The 20,749-nt window shown below is 39.7% G+C and overlaps 1 protein-coding gene across 1 annotated transcript in view; it reads left to right on the top strand.

The window, feature by feature from the left end:
• The window catches only part of CNTLN (centlein), a 199,441-nt gene that overhangs the window by 59,439 nt on the left and 119,253 nt on the right, over positions 1–20,749 (top strand). The window contains exons 7-8 of the mRNA XM_074931653.1: positions 7,455–7,617; positions 19,105–19,299. Coding sequence (XP_074787754.1) covers positions 7,455–7,617; positions 19,105–19,299 — 358 coding nt within the window. The remainder of the gene's footprint in view (positions 1–7,454; positions 7,618–19,104; positions 19,300–20,749) is intronic.

Below are 20,749 nucleotides of genomic sequence, written 5' to 3'. Positions count from 1 at the left end.
CCTGTCCGGGTCTCTCTGCAGAGCCTCCCTACCCTCGAGCAGATCAACACTCCCACCCAACTTGGGGTCATCTGCAAACTCACTGAGGGTGCACTCGATCCCCTCGTCTAGATCATCAATGAAGATGTTAAACAGGAGTAGCCCCAACACCGAGCCCTGGGGGACACCACTCGTGACCGGCCACCAACTGGTCTTTGAGCCCGGCCATCCAGACAGTTTTTTACCAGCAAAGTGTGTGCCCATCCAAGCCGCGAGCAGCCAGTTTCACCAGGAAAAAGAATGCTGTGGGAAACGGTGTCAAAGGCCTTACTAAAGTCAAGGTAACAACATCTACAGCCTTTCCCTCATCTAATAAGCAGGTCACCCTGTTGTAGGAGGAGATGAGGTTTGTCAAGCAGGACCTGCCTTTCACAAACCCATGCTGACTGGGCCTGAGCATCTGGTTGTCCCGCACGTGTTGTGTGATGGTACTCAGGATGAGCTGCTCCATCAGCTTCCCGGGTGCTGAAGTCAAGCTGACAGGCCTGTAATTTCCCGGATCATCCTTCTGACTCTTCTTATATATGGGCATCACATTGGCTAAATTCTAATCTTTTGGGACCTCCCCGGTCAGCCAGGACTGCTGGCTAATGATGGAAAGTGGCTTGGTGAGCACCCCAGCCAGCTCCTTCAGCACCCTCGGTTGTATCCTGTCTGGTCCCATAGACTGGTGTGTGTCTGTGTGATGCAGCAGGTCACTGACTGTCTCCTCCTGGATTTTGGGGGGGGTCGTTTTCCCAGTCCCTGTCTTCTGGCTGAAGAGGCTGGATTCCCTCAGTACAACTAGTCTTGTTATTAAAGACTGAGGCAAAGAAGGCATTAAGCACCTCAGCCTTTTCCTCATCACCTGTTACCATGTTTCCTCCTGCATCTAGCAGGGGATGGAGTCTCTCCCTGGTCTTTCTTTTGCTGTTGACATACTTATAGAAACATTTTTTGCTATTCTTGACTGCTGAAGCCAGATTAATTTCTAGCTGGGCTTTAGACCTCCTGAGTTCTGCCCTGCATAACCTCACAGCATCTTTGGAATCACTGTGAGTGGCTAGCGCCTTCTTCCAAAGGCTGTAAACTCTCCTTTTCTCCCCCAGTTGCAGCCAAAGCTCCCTCTTCAGCCAGAGTGGTGGCCTTCTACTGCCGGCTTCTCTTACAGCACCTGGGGACAGCCTGCTCCTGTGCCATTAACACTTCCTTCTTAAAGAGTGTCCAGCTTTCCTGGGCCCCTCTACCCTTCAGGACCATCTTCCAAGGGATCCTTTCAAGCAGGTGCCTAAACAAGTCAAAGTCAGCCCTTTGGAAGTCCACGATGGCAGTTCTGCTGCTTCGTCTCCTGGCCTCTCTTAGAGAACTCTATTATTTCATGATCACTGTGCCCTAGTCAGCCTTCAGCCACCACATCACCCACCAGTCCTTCTCTGTGCACAAAGAGGAGATCCAGCAGGGCACCTTCTCAGGTTGGTTCACTCACCAGCTGTGTCAGGAAGTTCTCCCACACAGGAATATCTGGGACTGGTCCCGCTCTGTTGTTTTCCAGCAGATGTCTGGGAAATTATAGTCTCCCGCAAGAACAAGGGCAAGTGATTGTGAGATTTCTCCTAAGTGCCTATAGAACATCATCCACCTCTCTATCCTGTCTGGGTCGCCTATAGTAGACTCCTACTACAACATCTGCCCTGTTGGCCTTCCCCCTGATTCTAACGCAAAGACACTCCACCCTCTCTTCACTGCACGTGCTGCATCATGGCTTCAAGCTCCTTCTGTTTCTTACCCATGCTGTGTGCACTGGTATAGATGCACTTCAGATGGGCTGATATTTTGCCCCCTTCCCCCTTCAAATCTAGTTTAAAGCTCTCTCAGTGAGTCCAGCTAACTCCTGCCCCAAGATCCTTTTCTCCCTCTGGACAGATGCATCCCATCTGATGCCAAATGGTCTGGCATCCTGTATACTAACCTGTGATTGAAGGATCCGAAGCCCTGATGGTAACACCAGTCTTGGAGCCACAAGTTCATCTGTTGAGTTCTCCTGTATTCTTCATCCAACCCCACAAATGAAAGGATGGAGAAGAACACAATTTGTGCCCCGACCCCTTAACCAGTTTCCCCAAGGGCCCGAAATATCTCTTCATTGCTTTAGGACTTCTTGTAGTAATCTACCTGAAAAACCAAGACAGGGCAGTAGTCCTTGGGTCTCACTAGAGTGGGGAGTTTTTCCATGAGGTCCTTCACCTGAGCCCCAGGGAGGCAGCAGACTTCCCTATGAAGCAGGTCTGGTCTGAATGTTGGTCCTTCAACACCCCTCAGAATGGAGTCACCCACTACAATGACACTTCTAGGGGTTTTTTTTTAAACTGGTTTTAATACCTGGTCTAGAGCAACCTGGCCTTGGTGGACCTTGGGTCTTCCTCCTTGTTTGACTCATATTCTTCATCGTTCTCTACTTCATTCAGAAGTTTCATATCTGTTGTGACAGGATGCCACGGAGGGTGAGGGAGGTCTGGAAAGGATTTTCCTGCCTCTCTGAGCAGGGACCTGTTTCCAGCCTCTCTCATCCCTCAAGTCTCGTCCTTCTGCCTGGCAGCAAGAGGTTGAGGGATCACCTTCCTCTTTTGGAGCCTCCATTTGCTCCTGTTGCTTCAGGACTGACTCATTACTGTCTCATGGACAAGACAGTGTCCACCAGGATCCCCAGATCATTTTCTGACAAGCCTTTCCAGCTAGTCAACCCTTAGCCTGTGCTAGTGTTGTGTTGGTGGGGTTATTACTCCCCAGGGGCACTTCCTTTTGCTGAACCCAGTGAGGTTCCTCTCAGACCATTTGTTCAGTTTTTTTGTACTGAAAGACCTCAATATCTGGTGAAACAACCACTGCCCCCAGTTTTCTGTCGCTGGCAAACTTGCTATGGTGAACTCTGTCCCATTGTCCAGGTCATTAATTATAAATAAATTTTTAAAAGCATTGGCCTCAGTGTTAGCCCATAGGATACTTCTCCAGTGCCTTGTCTTCATCTGGATTTGTGCTGCTGATCACAACCCTTTAAGCCCAGTAGTTCAGCCAGATTCAAGTCCACCTTACTCTCCACTTTAGCCTCTACCTCATCAGTCCACCTATTAACATTTTATGAGAGACAGTGTCAAAAGCCTTACTACAGTCAAGATAAATGATATCCACTGCTTTCCTCTCATCCGTTGAGATACTCGTTTCATCAGAGGATGCTGTCAAGTTGGTTAAGCATCATTTCACCTTTATAAATTCATGATGACTACTCCCAATGATCTTCTTGTCCTTTGTATGGTCTATCACCTTCTTAGGGATTGAGGTGAGACTGGCTGCTCTAGTTTCCCAGATCTCTCTTCTTGAACATAGGAGTGACGTGATTTCTTCCAGTCCTCAGGAACCTCACCTGATAGCCATGACCTTTCAAAGCTTAGTAAGTCTCTCTCAGCACTCGTAGGTGCATTATGGACATGCGTATGTCCAGTTTGTTTAAATGTTCCCTGATCTGATCCTTCGCTACTGAGATGAGTCACAGGTACTTGGGATTGCTGGAGGCAAGTGTTACCTTTAAAGACAGAGCTGAGGAAGGCATTGAGTGCTTTGGCCTTTATGTTCTTTGCTACCACAGCCTCTGCTGTTTTCATCAGTGAGCCCTGAGTGCACTTTATCCCTTGTCTTCATTTTGCTGCTGATATAGTTACAGAAGCCAATTGTTGCCCTTCATGTTCCTCACTGTATTCAACTCCACATGGATTTTGGCTTTCCTAACCTTCTCCCTGCATCCTTAGACAACAACTTTAAATTCCTTCTGGTCTTCTGTCCCTGCTTGTACACCTTGTTTCTTTCCTTTTACATTTGAGATTAGTCAGGGGAGGTCCGTGTTCATCCATGCAAGCCTCCTGCTACCTTTGCTTGACTTCTTGCACATTGAAATGAGCCATTGTTGATGTTGGAGGAGACGATCCTTGAAAATCAACCAGCTTTCATGGATCCTTCTCTCCAGACTGTTATTCTGCTGGTTTCTTCCAGGTAGGTCCCTTAAAATGCCCAAGTCTGCTCTCCTGAAGTTCAGGGTTGTGATTCTGCTTTTTTTGCTTTTCTCCCTCCTCTTAGAATCCTAAACTCCCATCATCTCAAGGTTGCTGCAGACAAGTCTGCCCCTGACCTTGACATCCCTGACCAGTTGTTCCTTGTTTGTAAGTATGAGGTCCAGCAGTGTGTCTCCCCTCATCAGCCTGCTGATTGCCTATGGTAAGAAGTTATCATCACGGGACTCCAGAAACCTGGATTGCTTGTGCCCTGCTGTGTTGTCCTTCCAGCATATACTTGAGTGATTCAAGTCTCCTATGAAGACAGGGGCAGGCAAACATGAATCTTCTTCCAGTTTTCTGAAAAAGCTTCATTCTTCTTCTTATCAGAAAGGATCAGCATGCAGCCACCATGTCATCCGCACTGGTTTGCCCACACCTGACCCACACATTCTCAGCTGACTCACTGCCCATCTTAAGGCAGAGCTTCATCCATTTATGCTACTCTTTCACATAAAGGGCAGCTTCTTGCCGTCCCAGCGTGTCCTTCCTGAAGAGCCTGTATGCATATACGGCAGTACTCCAGTCATGTCAGTTATCCCACCTTGTCTCCATGATCCTGATGAGCCTTGCAACTGCAGACAGATCTCTAATTCCTCCTGTCACTCTCCATGAGGGTGTGCTACATGCAATTAAACAATAAGTTTAGATGGACACCCAGTTGTGTTTATTTCCCAGAAAGACTCCTGAGAGCCTCTCACATACTGATGTCCTGTCAGCACTCCCTTATTTATGTGCATTTGCTTGAGGTGGTCCTCCCTGAGCCTTGTATTGGTCATCACAAGGTCTTTCCTGTCCTCACCAACCTGCGCTCTTTGCTTGCCAGCCCAGGCCACAGCTCCCTTACTTGTTACTTGGACAATGTTTCTCCCCACCATTCCTAGTTTAAATCTCCCCTCACCAAACTGGCCTGTCCGTTATCAAAGGTGCTTCATTCTGTGCATTTATTTGTATTGCACCATTGTTGCTGAATAATTCCTGGTAAGATTGAGCATAATTGCCTCCTTCCTGTGTAAGAATGAAATAAAAGAAGGTTCCCCATTTGGATTTACAATGTAAAAATAGTACCTCATTCACTAAACATGATAAAAGCAGCTGTAACGTACAACTGCAAGTTAAATACAGTGTTTGTATATTTCTGTGTCTCAAGAATTTTTCAGATCACAACTGTTTTAGTTTGTATAACTTTTTACCGAGAAAAAGAAAGTAAATCAAGTTAGGATGTGTGTAAAGCAATAAAGTTTGATTTTTAAAATGTGGTATAATGGAATTGTGACTGAGTTTCCTTATATTTAAAAATTCTTGAATCTAACATGAGCAAACATGTTAATGTGTTTTGAGTGTGCATGTTCTTGGGTAGAAGCAAGATTTAGTTTCTCCCCGCCGTGTTCTCTCCTTTAGGGTATGACTCAAATCCTTAAAGTCAGCAAAAGAATGCCATTGACCTTAATACACTTTGTGGGCAGACCATTAGAGAACACATAATATTGTGCATTCTCAAGTGGCAGACACAGATAACTGCAGTGAAGTTTGCATACAAATTAAAGAACAGCAATATAGCAGAGTGGTCTTGCCAACAGTTACTACCAACATTTCCAACAGTATCTGAGGATTCAACGTTACCCCATGTTTTTCCCTTCTGCAACAAAATGAAGATCTGATTGGAGAACCTGTGCAAAATTAATATAATCTGTGTTTTAACTGCAGTGCAAAGTTGTGTCATGTTCTACTGTATAGTCATGGACAGGCAAATGAAAGAAATGCTTGTTTGGAAGTCTGTTGTGCAGTGTGTCAGAAAGTGCTAACATATCATTGTGTCGTTATTTCTGCTGCTGTGCTTGTGAACAGAATTGAATTAGTACGTACGAAATACATACTGATGTTGTACTTTGATTTTGTTGCCTAAAGAGTCCTTAATGCACCCTCTACCATTCTTAATTTTGAGGAGCTACTTTACATCTCATTGAGAACATTGAGGACTTAAATACTGTTAAGTAAGCATGTCCTTAAATGTTTTCCTGTATTTGTCTGTTAACAGGCTTTTTTTTAGCAGGCTTTTTTTCAACAGTGCTTTTTTTGACAGTATAAAGTTGTCTAACTGTGCTATTGTTGTACATGTAATTTTAATTTTTATATAATTATTCAGATGTTGTATTTTTAGTGAGTAATCAACATATTAAATAGTGGCAAGGGTGTAAGAAATGTTTTTTCGAAAGTTCCCTTAAAATGGTTTCTTTGTCTTTCTGCAGTTTCTCAGGAAAACACCACACAGTTGGTATTGCCTTTCATATACTAATCATTACCTGGACATTTCCAGCTGTATTATAAAAATGTAATGATAACTGTTGTTGTTAATGGTAATTCTAGGGACAGAGAAATCATGTATGTGTTGGAGGTCACTGAGAAAATTCTTTGAGGAAGTAAAGGAGAAAATTAGTTGGAATGATAAATATAATATTTCAGTATATCTATATAATACTAGTGTAAAATGTGTTTGTGAATTAAACAAGAAATTAAATAGAAAATACATAAAAAAGGATTAATGGAGTCACCTGAATATTTAACGTGTGGTATAAAAGATATTCCAAGTTTTTAATCATTGTTTGTAATAAGAGATACTGATCTTCCTTTCTGCCTTAATTTATAAGATGTATCAGTAATACAGTAAAATTCTCCAGCAGACTGATTATACTAGATCTGTCCTGTGATTGCATTACAACACAATTCCTATTATTGTGTTTATAGAGCTTTTATTCTTATGTTATGTAATATACACCAAAGTTTACTTACTTTGCTTGAGGTTGTTGCAGTATGCTGTACTTGCAGAAAAAAAGTAATTTATCAGCAGACATATTTTATGTTTCCAGGCAGTAGATGCATTTCAGAAAAGAGGCTTGCTTTACACATATTCTGCAAGTTAAGAAAAGCTTTTATCTTCTTTTGTTGGTTCTAGTTAAAAAAAAAAAATTAAGCTTATTTTACAGTCCATGTGTTCTAAATATGTTACATTTTAACACTTACTACTAAAGAGTTAACTGAATATTGATTAGAAAGTATTGATGCAGTAGTGAAAATCCATTTATTTTAGAGCAGTTAGAGCATTAGAGGGAAATTGAAAGGCATTCCACTTTGATACTTAACTGTTTTGTAGATATTTCACAAAAGTATGTGATAAATATTTTATATGTAACTTCTACTGTTTATAAGGCAATTGACAGAAAAATAAATGAAAATAGGAAGCTCATTATCTACAAGGAAATTATTTGAACACAATTGTTTAACGGAGGTCATTGTTGTTCTTTTTCTTAATTTCTCTTTACTGCTTGTTTTGCACAGGAAGGAGTTACAGGAGCTGGGAAATCTTTACAGACAAAACATTGAACATACAGCACAGCAGGCTGAGCTGATAAAGCAGCTTCAGGCTCTCAATACCAATACACAAAAAGTGCTGAAAGACCAAGAAGATGCTCACACAGCTGAAACAACATCATATCAAAGAGTATGTAATTTTGCTTTATGATCATAGGGTTCATTTTAATATCCATCTGTACAATATCAATGGACAGAGTAATCAGAGCACTGTGTGGTGTTGCATCCTTTAGATCTCTGGATCTTTATTGTTACCAAAATATGGTTGGCAGTGTAACAGAGTTTATTGGTCTGATTACATCCTAGCATATATGGCTCCTTGCTTACATTGAATTAATGAGTCTTAAAAAATGAGATTTAGTTACCTCTGAAGAAATATAGGAGTGGATTGCCAAGCATATAAATTTCTTTATGTAATTTGTTATCTATGTTTTTCATCTTCTTCCTCTCCTAGAACTTTCAATTACTAAGTTCTTCAATTTGTTTTTGATAATTTAGAATAAATTCCTTTCACTTGTAAATAATGTATTTGTGTGAATCTCAGGATTTTACTGGTTGCCAAAACCTGCTCTATCAAAATTAACTGGAAAAATTGTGACATAATAGCTTTTAAAATGGATAAGTAATGCAAAAAATTTTAACTGTATTTACTTTTACAGAACAGACATATTTTTGATGAATGCCAGGAAAAATGCTAACCATGAAGAGTTGTCACATGCACTGCTCAGAACTTCTCATTTTGAGTGTAACAGATTATACAGATGTGTTTTTCAGTCTGTAAGAAATACAGACGATATATTTCCTTCCTTTTTAGAAGCACTGAGAAGGAAGAAGATCAGGAGAAGTTATATATACAACTTTTGTATACCTTCTACCAATCTTGGAACTGTGTTCTCAAATTGTGTTCTGTCACAGTGCTTTTTCAAAAAACAGGTGTTTCCCTTTATCATCTTACTTACAGTACATGTTTGTGATAAAATTGTGAAGCTAGGCCTAAGTCAAGCCAGAATCAGTACTGTGTTTCCGAAGATGTGTTTGGTTAACATTTTATAGCACACAGTGCCCAGCACATTCTTGAGGACTTACATCACTGACTGCAGTGACAATAGACATTAAGTCTTTCATTCACTACAATAATAGCCCAGCCAAGCTACAGGTAGACTTCCATCACAGACGTTAAGAACATGTACAAGTCAGTGGGAGTTCTACCTATCTGGGGCAAGACAAAGTAAATTATAGATATATTTTTTTTTTTTAATACATCATGTAGGTATCAGAAGTTGCTCTTTCTTTCATTCTTCATTCTCCAGTGCACCAGAAAAATTGGTATGTGAAGAAAACATGAACTCTCTTCATTGGTGTTTATAAGACCACTTTCTTCCAGAATAGCTCTACAGCAGATAAAAGAAAATAAAACTAAGTTTTCATGAGACTATTTTAAAGCGTGACAAAACTCTTTATAAAGGTCACTTTACCTTACATCATAGCAATATTGCCAGTAGTACTTACTTCAGTTTTGGAAAGAGTTTAACCTATCCTATGAAAAATAGTTTTGCAATTGTAAGTTACTTATGTATTATGCAAAATTGATGGGTATACTTATATAGCTATAGGGGCATGCCACTTCTAAACTAGTCTTGACTCAAAATTCAGGGTTGCTTTAGAAAGATGGTTCACAGTTCTTGGTCTGTCTTGACAGGACTTAAAACTTCTGCTTAGCTGATCATACAAGATGAGTCTTTTGATAGCTGCCAAATCTAACAACAAGATGACCCTAAAACTTGCTGGTTTGGAGTAATTGACTTCAGTATTTTTCTAACATGAAGGAGTTTGCCTCTTAAATCAGCACAAGCCAACTCAAATATTCTGACAAATTTCTATTGTAGAACTGATAAGCTGTCTTCTTGTAAAATATCAAAACATCTAATGCACCTGGAACAAAGATGTTCTTTTCTGTTTTCATAAAAATGTGTTAAAGTATGAAAAAAAGTTTCTTAAAGTTAGAGTGGAATAGATCTAATAGTATTTCTGGCAAATTGAGTTGAGAGAACTTCGGAGAGGGAAAGGAGTTCCTTTTATCATGAGAATTCTGTTCTGTACTTCTGATCCAAAAAATGGTATAAAATACCCAACTCTAATTGCTTCACAATAACATGTGTTTTCCAAATCACAAGATATGCAGTCCTACTGAAGTCACAGCAGGCCTTTGGTATACTCAGCATCTATAAAAACAGTATAAATGCCTATTTTTCCCTTGAATGAGAAAGGCAAACTATTGTAGACAAATGTGTTTTCTGTTTGTCTTCCATGCATTAATAACATGCAGGCTGCAACAGCTAGATAAGGATGTGTCAACTATTCCATAAATATATTCACAAAGGAATATTTTCCTACTGCTCCAAATGGCATTGAGCCTATCACTGTGTACATCCTATGATATATTGTCCCTTACAGCAAGATCAATGACCTCTCTGTTAGTGGTCAGATAGGCAGTATATGCTATAGCTCAGGCATTGTGGTGGCTCACATATTCCAAGTTCATCTTAATAGTCTACCACTTAGAAAGAACCATTCTTTGTGCTGATGTTAGCATAGTACGAAACAGTAGACTGAACAAGAAAAAACATTTCTGATAAACCAGATGAAGGTCGTGAACTTGCACTGGATTCTGTGTAAATCCACTGAGGACCACAAATTCTCTTCCAGATCTAGCTGTAGTGGGCAGCATACACTTGTGAAGACCTGTAATCTGTTTTGCAAAGTTGTGTTGACTTGACATATTACTACCTCCTTTTTAAGTAAAAATTTTGGGGGTGCTGTGTTCTACAATAACTCCTTTATGTTAGACCATTTATGGAAACAAATTGATACCTATTTCATATTGCAGCTGTACTTCTCATTCTCAAGGATAGGGAGTATTTTTCTAAAATGTATAGCATCTGTTTTAGTGGTCCTAAATGCTCCAGGGACTTCATTCCAGTGCTGAATTTAATGAGACTCAATAGATTTGTCCTCACTGACAATTTCAAGGTGGAGAGACTTCAATCAATACTAGGGATAATAAGACAAGAGGAGATTCTGAACTCCTTAGCCAGCTTATCGCAGTTTTCTGAAATTTACAATTTAGGGCCTTTGTTTTTATAATGCAGTACTTTCCCTCGATCTGATGTGGCCTTTAGGTTCCTTGTTAATCATACTGATTAAAAATCTCTTAGTGGAAGGCCCTTTTAGTGAAGTGGAAATACTCCTGCCTTTAAATAGGAAATTGTAATTCATGTCCTGGAACTCAGCTCTCAGAGAATACTGTGGTACAATGGTACAGTACATGTCTGTGATGAAAGAAAGCATTCCTCAATAAGTTATATTTTTGAAATAACTGGAAAACATGGTGAGAGTTTTCAGTTATGAGACATTACAGGATTCTGCATTAAGTATACCAGAAAGTAAATAAAATAGTATAGTGTCAGATACATTTTCAGATGTTGTGGTTAATTTTGTGCTTGAAGTTGCCTTTGTTAGTTCTCCTCATGGTGTCAACGTACGGAGATAGTTTACTTTCCATCAGGTCTGTAATCAGAATGTCAAGTTACTGGCTTTCCACCCTAAGGTTAAATTTTACCACTTTCAGGCTTTTTTGCAACAGCAACAACCTTTAAGGACAGTTAAAAATCACATAATTGTGTCCCATTAAATTCAGAAATTTACAAAATAAATTTTAAAACCATATAGATGTGTAAATGGTAGTAACGATGCAGATTCTCCCTCAAATTGGAATTAATTCTTTCACACATGACAAGAGCTGAGAGAAACTAACTGTCCAGTCAAATACACTGAAGTCCACATCAGTAATGTGAATCATCATTTTTGTAGTACATTTCATGTGAAAGCTGTGAGAAACTCTGATCTTTAACAAAAATTATGTCACACTTTAATTCAAGCTCTGATACTGTTTTCTATAGTTGGGAAGTGTGTTAATTAGGTTAGACTGTTTATTTTGTATATACCAAGCGCCAGTATAGTTGGTTACACCCTAGCAAATAGATTTTGTCATCAGATGCACCTATAAGTTAAAGTTGAAGAAATCTTGGGTAGACTCTAGTTCTCTCAGTGTGATGTTAAACTCTGCACTCTACAGCTGATGATTCTCATGCTTCAGAAGCACTGTATGGTCTTAGTGTGCTATAGTTCCTGTGTGTAATGGTGTAGATTGGTATCTGCAGAATGCTTAAGTATTATGAAAAAAAAATATCTATAATTCTAAATCTATAACTAATATTTGCCAACCGTTGTCTTAATGTTTCTCGCAACGATGATGTATTTTTTTACAATATGAAAGCTATATATGAAAGAAATTACGTAAACTGGTGAGACAGTGCAAGAGGAGTTGTACCTCAAAGGATGAAGAATCTTAAGATTAAATATGTGAGTAGTGCTAATTTTGGTCTAAGTTAAAATTTTAAAATTTAAATATACCTGAATTTTGTCTATAATGAGACTGGTCCCATATTGGATGCACACAAGATCTGTGGGACCTGATGGGTTACACTCAAGGGTGCTGAAAGAGTTGGCAGATGTGCTCGCCAAGCCACTTTCCATGATTTATTGGAAATCATGGCTAACTGGGGAGGTCCTATTGGACTGAAGGGTGGCAAATACAAGAGAGGCAGAAAGGAGGATCCAGGAAACTACAGACCTGTCAGTCTGACCTCGGTGCCAGGGAAGGTCATGGAGCAGGTCATCATGAATGCCATGAAAAGTCACATAATGGACAACCAGGGGATCAGGCCTAGTCAGCATGGGGTTATGAAAGGCAGGTCCTGCCTGACAAACCTGATCTCCTTCTACGACAGGGTGACCTGCTTATTGGATGAGGGAAAGGCTGTGGATGTTGTCTACCTTGACTTCAGTAAGGCCTTTGACATTGTTTCCCACAGCATTCTCCTTCCTGGCAAAACTGGCTGCTTGCGGCTTGGATGGGCACACGCTTTGCTGGGTAAAAAACTGTCTGCATGGCCGGGCCCAGAGAGTTGTGGTGAACGGAGTTAAATCTGGTTGGCAGCCGGTCACGAGTGGTGTCCCCCAGGGCTCGGTGTTGGGGCCACTCCTGTTTAACATCTTTATTGATGATCTAGATGAGGGGATCGAGTGGACCCTCAGTCAGTTTGCAGATGACCCCAAGTTGGGTGGGAGTGTTGATCTGCTCGAGGGTAGGGAGGCTCTGCAGAGAGACCTGGATGGGCTGGAGCCATGGGCTGAGGCCAACTGTGTGAGTGTCAATAAGGCCAAATGCTGGGGGCTGCCCTTGGGCCACAACAACCCCCAGCAGCGCTACAGGCTTGGAGAGGAGTGGCTGGAGAGCTGCCAGTCAGAGAGGGACCTGGGTGGGTTGATTGACAGCCGGCTGAACAGGAGCCAGCAGTGTGCCCGGGGGGCCAAGAAGGCCAATGGCATCCTGGCTTGTGTCAGCAATAGCGTGGCCAGCAGGGACAGGGAAGGGATCTGACCCCTGTACTGGCACTGGGGAGGCCGCCCCTCGATTCCTGTGTTCACTTTTGGGCCCCTCACTCCAGAAAGGACATTGAATGACTCGAGCGTGTCTAGAGAAGGGCAACGGAGCTGGTGCAGGGTCTGGAGCACAGATCATACGAGGAGCGGCTGAGGGAACTGGGGGTGTTTAGTCTGGAGAAGAGGAGGCTGAGGGGAGACCTCATCGCCCTCTACAGCTCCCTGAAAGGAGGTTGCAGAGAGCTGGGGATGAGCCTCTTTAACCAAGTAACAAGAATAGGACAAAAGGTAATGGCCTCAAGTTGCACCAGGGAAGGTTTAAACTGGATATTAGGAAGCATTTCTTTCCAGAAGGGGTTGTAAGGTGTTGGAATGGGCTGCCCAGGGCAGTGGTGGAGTCCCCATCCCTGGAGGTATTTAAGAGTAGGGTCAACATAATGCTGAGGGATCTGGTGTATTTGGGAACTGGCAGTGTTAGGTTAATGGTTGGACTGGATGATCTTCATGGTGTTTTCCTACCTAGACGATTCTGTGATTTTATACAATACTGTTTGCGGTATGGATTATTGACATTTTTCTGAATTAACTAGGACTGGTGTTCTTCACAAGCCTGATCAATATTCTCTGACACTACAGTATATACAGAGAAAAAATATAAATAGGTTTTGGTAGCATTTCACAGAGAAATTGTTGCTGAGAAACACAGTCTGAGGGAAATGTTTCAAAATTTTCATATATTTAAAAAAGGAATCCACAAACCCCACCATAAGATAGCCATATCAACACATGTTGTTTCACCAAAGTGATTAGATGGATGAATGCTGGAAGGCTACATTGCTAGGGGGGAATCAGTCAGCAAACAGTACTGGATTCATTGATGTAAGTAGACTCAGCACTTAGAATTTTTCCAGTTACAACACTAATCAAAGACTGAAATGTCCTTTTCTTTTTTGTATATTTTTGAGAAGGTATATTGCTACAGTTATCCTTTTTGCATAGTTTCCATAACAACCATAGTATTCTCAATTACATAGTACCATGAAGTTGAGGAAGGTGTGCCTTCTCTTTTAGCTTATGCTAGTGACTCTTGCTTGCGTGTTGTCTTATGTTACATCCATTCTGTACTTTCTTTTGTTTTTTCTTCTGAACCTTTCAGTTGTGTCTGACATTTTTCTCTTGTATCATAGGTACACTTCATGGTCCCTCATCTTAAAAATTACCTCTGCTTTTCCATTTTAAAAAAATGCCCTGAATGTGCTGTATATAGTTTGTATGGAGTGCCTCTTCAGTTTCATCCTAGAGGTTTTCCAGCTGACTTCTGGCCTTGTTCTTTCAAATTCTTGTAAAGAGCAGGATCTTGTAACATGGAATTTCTGCTATGTGCTGTAATAGGTTTTCTTATTGTTTTATTGTATCTTCATTTAGACTTTTTTTCATTTGTATTGTTACTATATATTCATTATTCCTGTATGTTCAGGTTCATTTACTCAGGGCTCTGTAATACACTGGTTTTTAGGGTATTAGCATTTAAATAAAAGATTTAATGTAGGAGAATGTTTGTTTTACACCCAGTGTATATAATTGGCTACTGTTGCATTTTAATGGCTGAATCTACCTTAGGTCATCACAGGAATATCCTTTTGAAGGAAATCTTCCAGATGTCCCCACTTTCTGTGATTTAGATGATACAGAAAAGTCTATGACAGCATTAACTAAATCTCTTTTGGATTATGGATCTGGAAACTATTTTGGAACTGGAAAATGTGTCCCAACTGTTAATTGGCATTCAGTTCACAAGAGCAGTACAAACCTGGTTTAAAAGAAATCTTACACACTTGTATAATGTTATATCGCATAATCACAGAGTCATCTAGGTTGGAAAGGACTTTGAAGATCATCCAGTCCAACCATTAACCTAACACTGGCAGTTCCCAAATACACCAGATCCTTAAGCAGTAAATCGACCCAACTCTTAAACACCTCCAAGGATGGGGGCTTCACCACTGCCCTGGGCAGCCCATTCCAACGCCTAACAACCCCTTCTGGAAAGAAATGCTTCCTGACATCTAGTCTAAACTTTCCCTGGTGCAACTTGAGGCCATTACCTCTTGTCCTGTCGCTTGTTACTTGGTTAAAGAGGCTCATCCCCAGCTCTCTGCAACCTCCTTTCAGGGAGCTGTAGAGGGCGATGAGGTCTCCCCTCAGCCTCCTCTTCTCCAGACTAAACACCCCCAGTTCCCTCAGCCGCTCCCCGTACGACCTGTGCTCCAGACCCTGCACCAGCTTCGTTGCCCTTCTCTGGACACGCTCGAGTCATTCAATGTCCTTTCTGGAGTGAGGGGCCCAAAACTGAACACAGGAATCGAGGGGCGGCCTCCCCAGTGCCAGTACAGGGGTCAGATCCCTTCCCTGTCCCTGCTGGCCACGCTATTGCTGACACAAGCCAGGATGCCATTGGCCTTCTTGGCCCCCTGGGCACACTGCTGGCTCCTGTTCAGCCGGCTGTCAATCAGCACCCCCAGGTCCCTCTCTGACTGGCAGCTCTCCAGCCACTCCTCCCCAAGCCTGTAGCGCTGCTGGGGGTTGTTGTGGCCCAAGGGCAGCCCCCAGCATTTGGCCTTATTGACACTCACACAGTTGGCCTCAGCCCATGGCTCCAGCCCATCCAGGTCTCTCTGCAGAGCCTCCCTACCCTCGAGCACATCAACACTCCCACCCAACTTGGGGTCATCTGCAAACTGACTGAGGGTGCACTCGATCCCCTCGTCTAGATCATCAATAAAGATGTTAAACAGGAGTGGCCCCAACACCGAGCCCTGGGGGACACCACTCGTGACCGGCCGCCAACTGGATTTAACTCCGTTCACCACAACTCTTTGGGCCCGGTCGTCCAGACAGTTTTTTACCCAGTGAAATGCGTGATTGTCCAAGCCTCGAGCAGCCAGTTTTGCCAGAAGAATGCTGTGGTCATTTGTGTCAACTGTGTCACGCTGCGGTTTTTTTCCAGGTGCACTCTGATTCTGGCTAATATACAGTATAGTAGATAATGTGGATTATTTTTAGTTTTACTAGATTTTTGTTGCAATTCAGTTTTCCTTGGTCAGACCTAACTTAGTTTTGCTATTACACGTATTTAATATATGTCAGTACTTTACCTCACCCCACCATTATCAGGCTGTTAAATATTTTCTATCACATTGGAGCAGGCATTGGAGGCACAGCTTTTGGTTCTTCTGGAAGTCCTAGCTTTGATCTGGCATTTTTAGATTAATTGATGACATTAAGAAAACCTTTTGTTCTAATGAAGTTTCCTGTTCTAACTCCTCAAAGATCTAACAAAAAGTGTTTTCTGGTAAAATCAGTTAAGTCAATATAGAAAATTGTTAGGGTAGCTGAGAAAAGTGGAATACTTTATTTTTTGTAATTCAGCTATGTTACTCTTCCCTTGACTGATAAATAATGCTCGCCTGTTATGTAGACTGAATTTATTACAGTGTACTGATTTCAGATAGTTTTAATCATTTTTTTTTTAAGTACCTTCACCTGTGACAATCTGTGCTGCCTGTCAGAGAAAGGAGAGCTCTAAGGCATTAGAAAGAGATTCTCAAAATACAATCAGTGCAACAGTTTTTGCAGAACACAGTCCTGTGTCACTGGCTGTTGCCTTTTTTTTCCAACTACCAAATTTCATAAAAGGTATAAAGAATGACATAAAATATTTTATTTTTCTTTCTATATTTTAAACATAAATATTTTTTTATATCTCTTCTTGGGGATTAAAAAATTTCCTTGTTAAATCTTATGTCTTTTTGACATTCATGTTAAAGTATTTATATACTTATGTACAGTCAAGATTTCACTCCTCTTTTCTGTGAAGCTTGCTAGTTCTGACGTAAATAATTTACAATATTTTTGTTTTTCTTCTGGATTTTCTACACAATGTTCCATCTCTAATCCTCTGATCTCCATTTTATGTCACCTGATTTTGTGTATCTTTATTAATGGTAGACCTATTTCACTGTGTTGTGGAATTCTGTGTGTTCTGGAATGTGTTTACTGCAGTGTGATTAAATGTGGTGTGTCTTTTAAAACAGGGTCAGAAATGGGCAGGAAATCCCGAAATAATCCAGTATAAATATTAAGCATGGGTTTAATCTGCAAAATTGGTGGACATGCATGGCTCTAAAAGAAATGATAGGGAGCCAAATGGAAGTTTGGAAGGTGTTCTAGTTATCTGTGGACAGTAGATAAAACTCTTTTCAGACAGTTAATTTTAATTTTGAAATTTTATGATGTTAAATACCTTAAAAAAATAATCTGAGTCCTATAAACTAGGACCTTGGTAGTGTTTAGAAAAATACATAAGCCTCAGCATAAGAAGATGAACGGTGCAAATGTGGTTTTATGCACATAGCTTTTAGCTAGTTTTATACTTGAAATAGATGTGTTTTGTTGTTGCTGTTTTCAAAGCAGGAGAGGTTGGAAAAGTTTACGCAAGTAAAAAGACATGCTATTTGTCTTGTCCTGACAAATGCTGACTACCAAAAATACCCATTAGCTACATTAGGAGATGTGGCTGCCAGCTACAAAAAAGCATCATATTTTTGATGTTCTCCATTCATCTTACTAGGATGTTACCTTTCAGATACTGTAATTATAACTAAAAGTGCTGCTAGTCACAATACCAGCAAATTGTCATACCAGTATGATCTAGCTAATGATCTTATGTAGTTATACATGGAAATAACTGTGTCTTTTGTTCCATTTGTTTGGAAGGACGTTATCTAAAAATTCATGGTTTTGATAAATGGACTGCTTATTTTCCTGTGAGATACTTTCCGATTTCCATGAGAAATTGGCTAATCTTGAACTTGCAGTTCTAGAGATCTGTAAGGTTTCTTAGATGTTTAAGAAAGATTCAGTAGGCAAAGAAATTTCCATGCAAAAGTTTAATTTTTGAAATTTGGAGTAATTAGAAATATCTATCTATCTGGACTTTGAATCAGTTTTGTCTGGGAGACATGATGTTTGATCTGCTTTGGAAATAGGCAAGAAGTAATTTACTTTGTCCTTAGTAGATTTTGAGAGCACATGGGAGTAGAAAATTATAAAATGAAGGAAAGGAAGGGATATTATTGTTTCCAAATTTCTCACAAAGTGTCAGGTAGACAGTTTCCAAATCTAAGAGTTGTGATTGTTTTTCAGAGGTTTTAACTTCTAAGTGATGTAAGCAGACAAAAGGGAGGAAGAAGTGTATCATTTAAGTAAAGCTGACAAGAGTAAAATAATGTTTTTACAAGTAAAATTACTTGTGTCAGTTCCTTGTAATTATAAACATTATTGACAGATTTGGAAATTCTGATTTTCATACTTTGGATGGAATGGCAGTAATGGATTTTCCAAATAAAACCGTCAGCTGCAGAAGTACATACATGCCTTCTGTAGATTATTTTATGGGAGATTGAATAGTCAGAGAGAATATTGTTTAATTTGGGAGAAAAGGACAATCAAAGATTGAGGCACCAAAACGGAGAGAGAGGAATATATGCTTAGGTAGTAAAGGTGTAGAGTCATGTCTTTCCTTCAGGATATATACTGTTTATTTAACTACAGATTTATTTATCAACCTTTTTAATATTTTTTTAGTAAGCTGATTGTGTTTTAAACATTTTTTAGAATTTTATATTGAAAAAGTAGCTTAAAAATGGAGGGATGGCATTGTTAAATTCTCTTATTCTTGCAGATTAAGTTATTTTTTTCAGTTGCATGCACTTACTGCTAGTTATTACTTAGATGTAGTTCTCAAAGTTCTTTGTGTGTATGGAATCTCTTCTAAAATGACTTAAGAATATGTACAATATTCTGTTTTCAGCAAGAACAATTGAGCAACAGCCAGGGATAAGTATTTCTAATGTAATTTCTGGGTTTCATAGTTAATGTCAAAAAAAATCCCACAGAATATTTAAACAACTATTTTACACTTGGTGAAATAATTGTCAAAATGTAAAAAAGAGAGGCTACTTACATTATGCTTTCTCTCCTTCTGTATTTATATGGCTGTCTGCATTGAAGTGATTTTAAATCCTGCTGTTTCTCTTCTCCCCTGTCATAGCTGTATGATGAATTGACTTCATGGTTTGAAACTGTTAAAACAAGTGAGATTCAGCTGCAGAGAAGTTGTGCCTCTCTTCAGGATCAGTTACTTGGAAAAAATCAAAAGATTTGTCAGTTACAAGAGCAACTTCAGCAGGCTCATGATGCTTTAAATGCAGTAAATCAGAGTTCTTCTCCAAAATGTGAAATACAGGTGAGTTCACTTCTAGAATAATAAAAGTTGTTTCTTCTTGTTTTAAATTAAGCTTCTCTACCAGACAGTTTTTAAGGAAATTCCAGGGCTTTTTTAAAGAAAAAACTGTGCAATTGTGCTGCTGCAGTAGTGTAACTGTTTCTACTGTTGCTGATAGAAGGTACTTCACACTTAAATCAGTCATGGGAGACAAACTAACAGTGTCAGTATTCAAAAAGACTCCTATTTGTATTCTCTAACAAAGGCACTAAAAATAAAACAAAAATTATTTTGTTCCTGGAAACAAAATCCTAGAAAAAATTGTGAAGTTTCTGCATTTCCTCTGTGAAAATAAGATGTATTGGTCTTTGTTTGTTTAATAGTTCCTGACCATGCAACTAAACTTTAGATCGTAGATCTAAATAAAGTGGTGGGGAGAAACATTTCTCATAAAAACTTCTGAGATTTGAATGTGCAATTGGAATATTACAATAAATACTCTCTCACTAACAGGACCTCCCAACTTTACCAGTGTGCCAGATCTTACACATATATCCCTGACATTTTCCAAAGGCCAATTTATGACTTAAAGTGAGTTTGAAAGGCTTTGAAATGATCTATTCACAATGGTTTTGTGAACTCTGTTGCTTAGTTTCTTCCATAGATTTGTCAATGAGATGTACTTAAGCATTTCAGTTTTACTAGCATTTAATTAAGCAGAGAAGGGGAAATAGTGAAGGTGATAATGCCTGTTAAATGGAAAACTTCACTTAGCATGGGTGGGTAAGGTAGATCTGTAATGAAGGATTATATTTATGAGCCCAAAGGAGCCTGAATATTAAAAACCCCATAGTGTTTAATTCCTCAAAGCTTGCGTAAGTAGTAATCTGACGTAAAAAAGAAAAATCACAGAATGCAATATCTCCTCGCAGTGTTCATGAAGATCATTCCAGAGTTAATGTTCTAACTTTATCCTCAGCATTGCTTAAGTGTTTATCATAAGATTCTTAACCTGTATTTTGTATGATTTTTAAAGTTCCCATTAATCTAATGATAATTTTGTTTCACAAATTATAAAACAAATTCTTTTAAGTCTTTCTTGTGGAGCGTTTACCTCTTGATACATTCTTGACCTTTTTCTGAATCTTAGAAATAATTAGGGTTTTTTCCTTAAGATTTTGGTGGATTTTTTTAACTTTATAGTCTCAAGCTGTTTCTGCTCTAAACACAGCTTTGCATCATGGTTTTTGAATGCTCAGACTGTATTTCTGAATGCATCGTTCTGCTTTCATCATCTTGTGTTACTCTGAAGAGTTTTTTGCAGTTTATTTTGTCAGGTTATTAAATTTTATCATAAAAGCTTTTATTATATTTAATTTTAATTTTGGATTATATTTACTGAGGTTAAGGAGGCCTTGTTGTCTTTGTGATGTTAGTGTACTTTCCTCCATGTATGACACCTATATTGTCT

The sequence above is a fragment of the Athene noctua genome, chromosome Z (assembly GCF_965140245.1).
Source record: "Athene noctua chromosome Z, bAthNoc1.hap1.1, whole genome shotgun sequence".
Classification (NCBI taxonomy): domain Eukaryota; kingdom Metazoa; phylum Chordata; class Aves; order Strigiformes; family Strigidae; genus Athene; species Athene noctua.
Note: the sequence above shows the minus strand (reverse complement) of the source record. Positions and strands in the feature narration are given on the sequence as shown.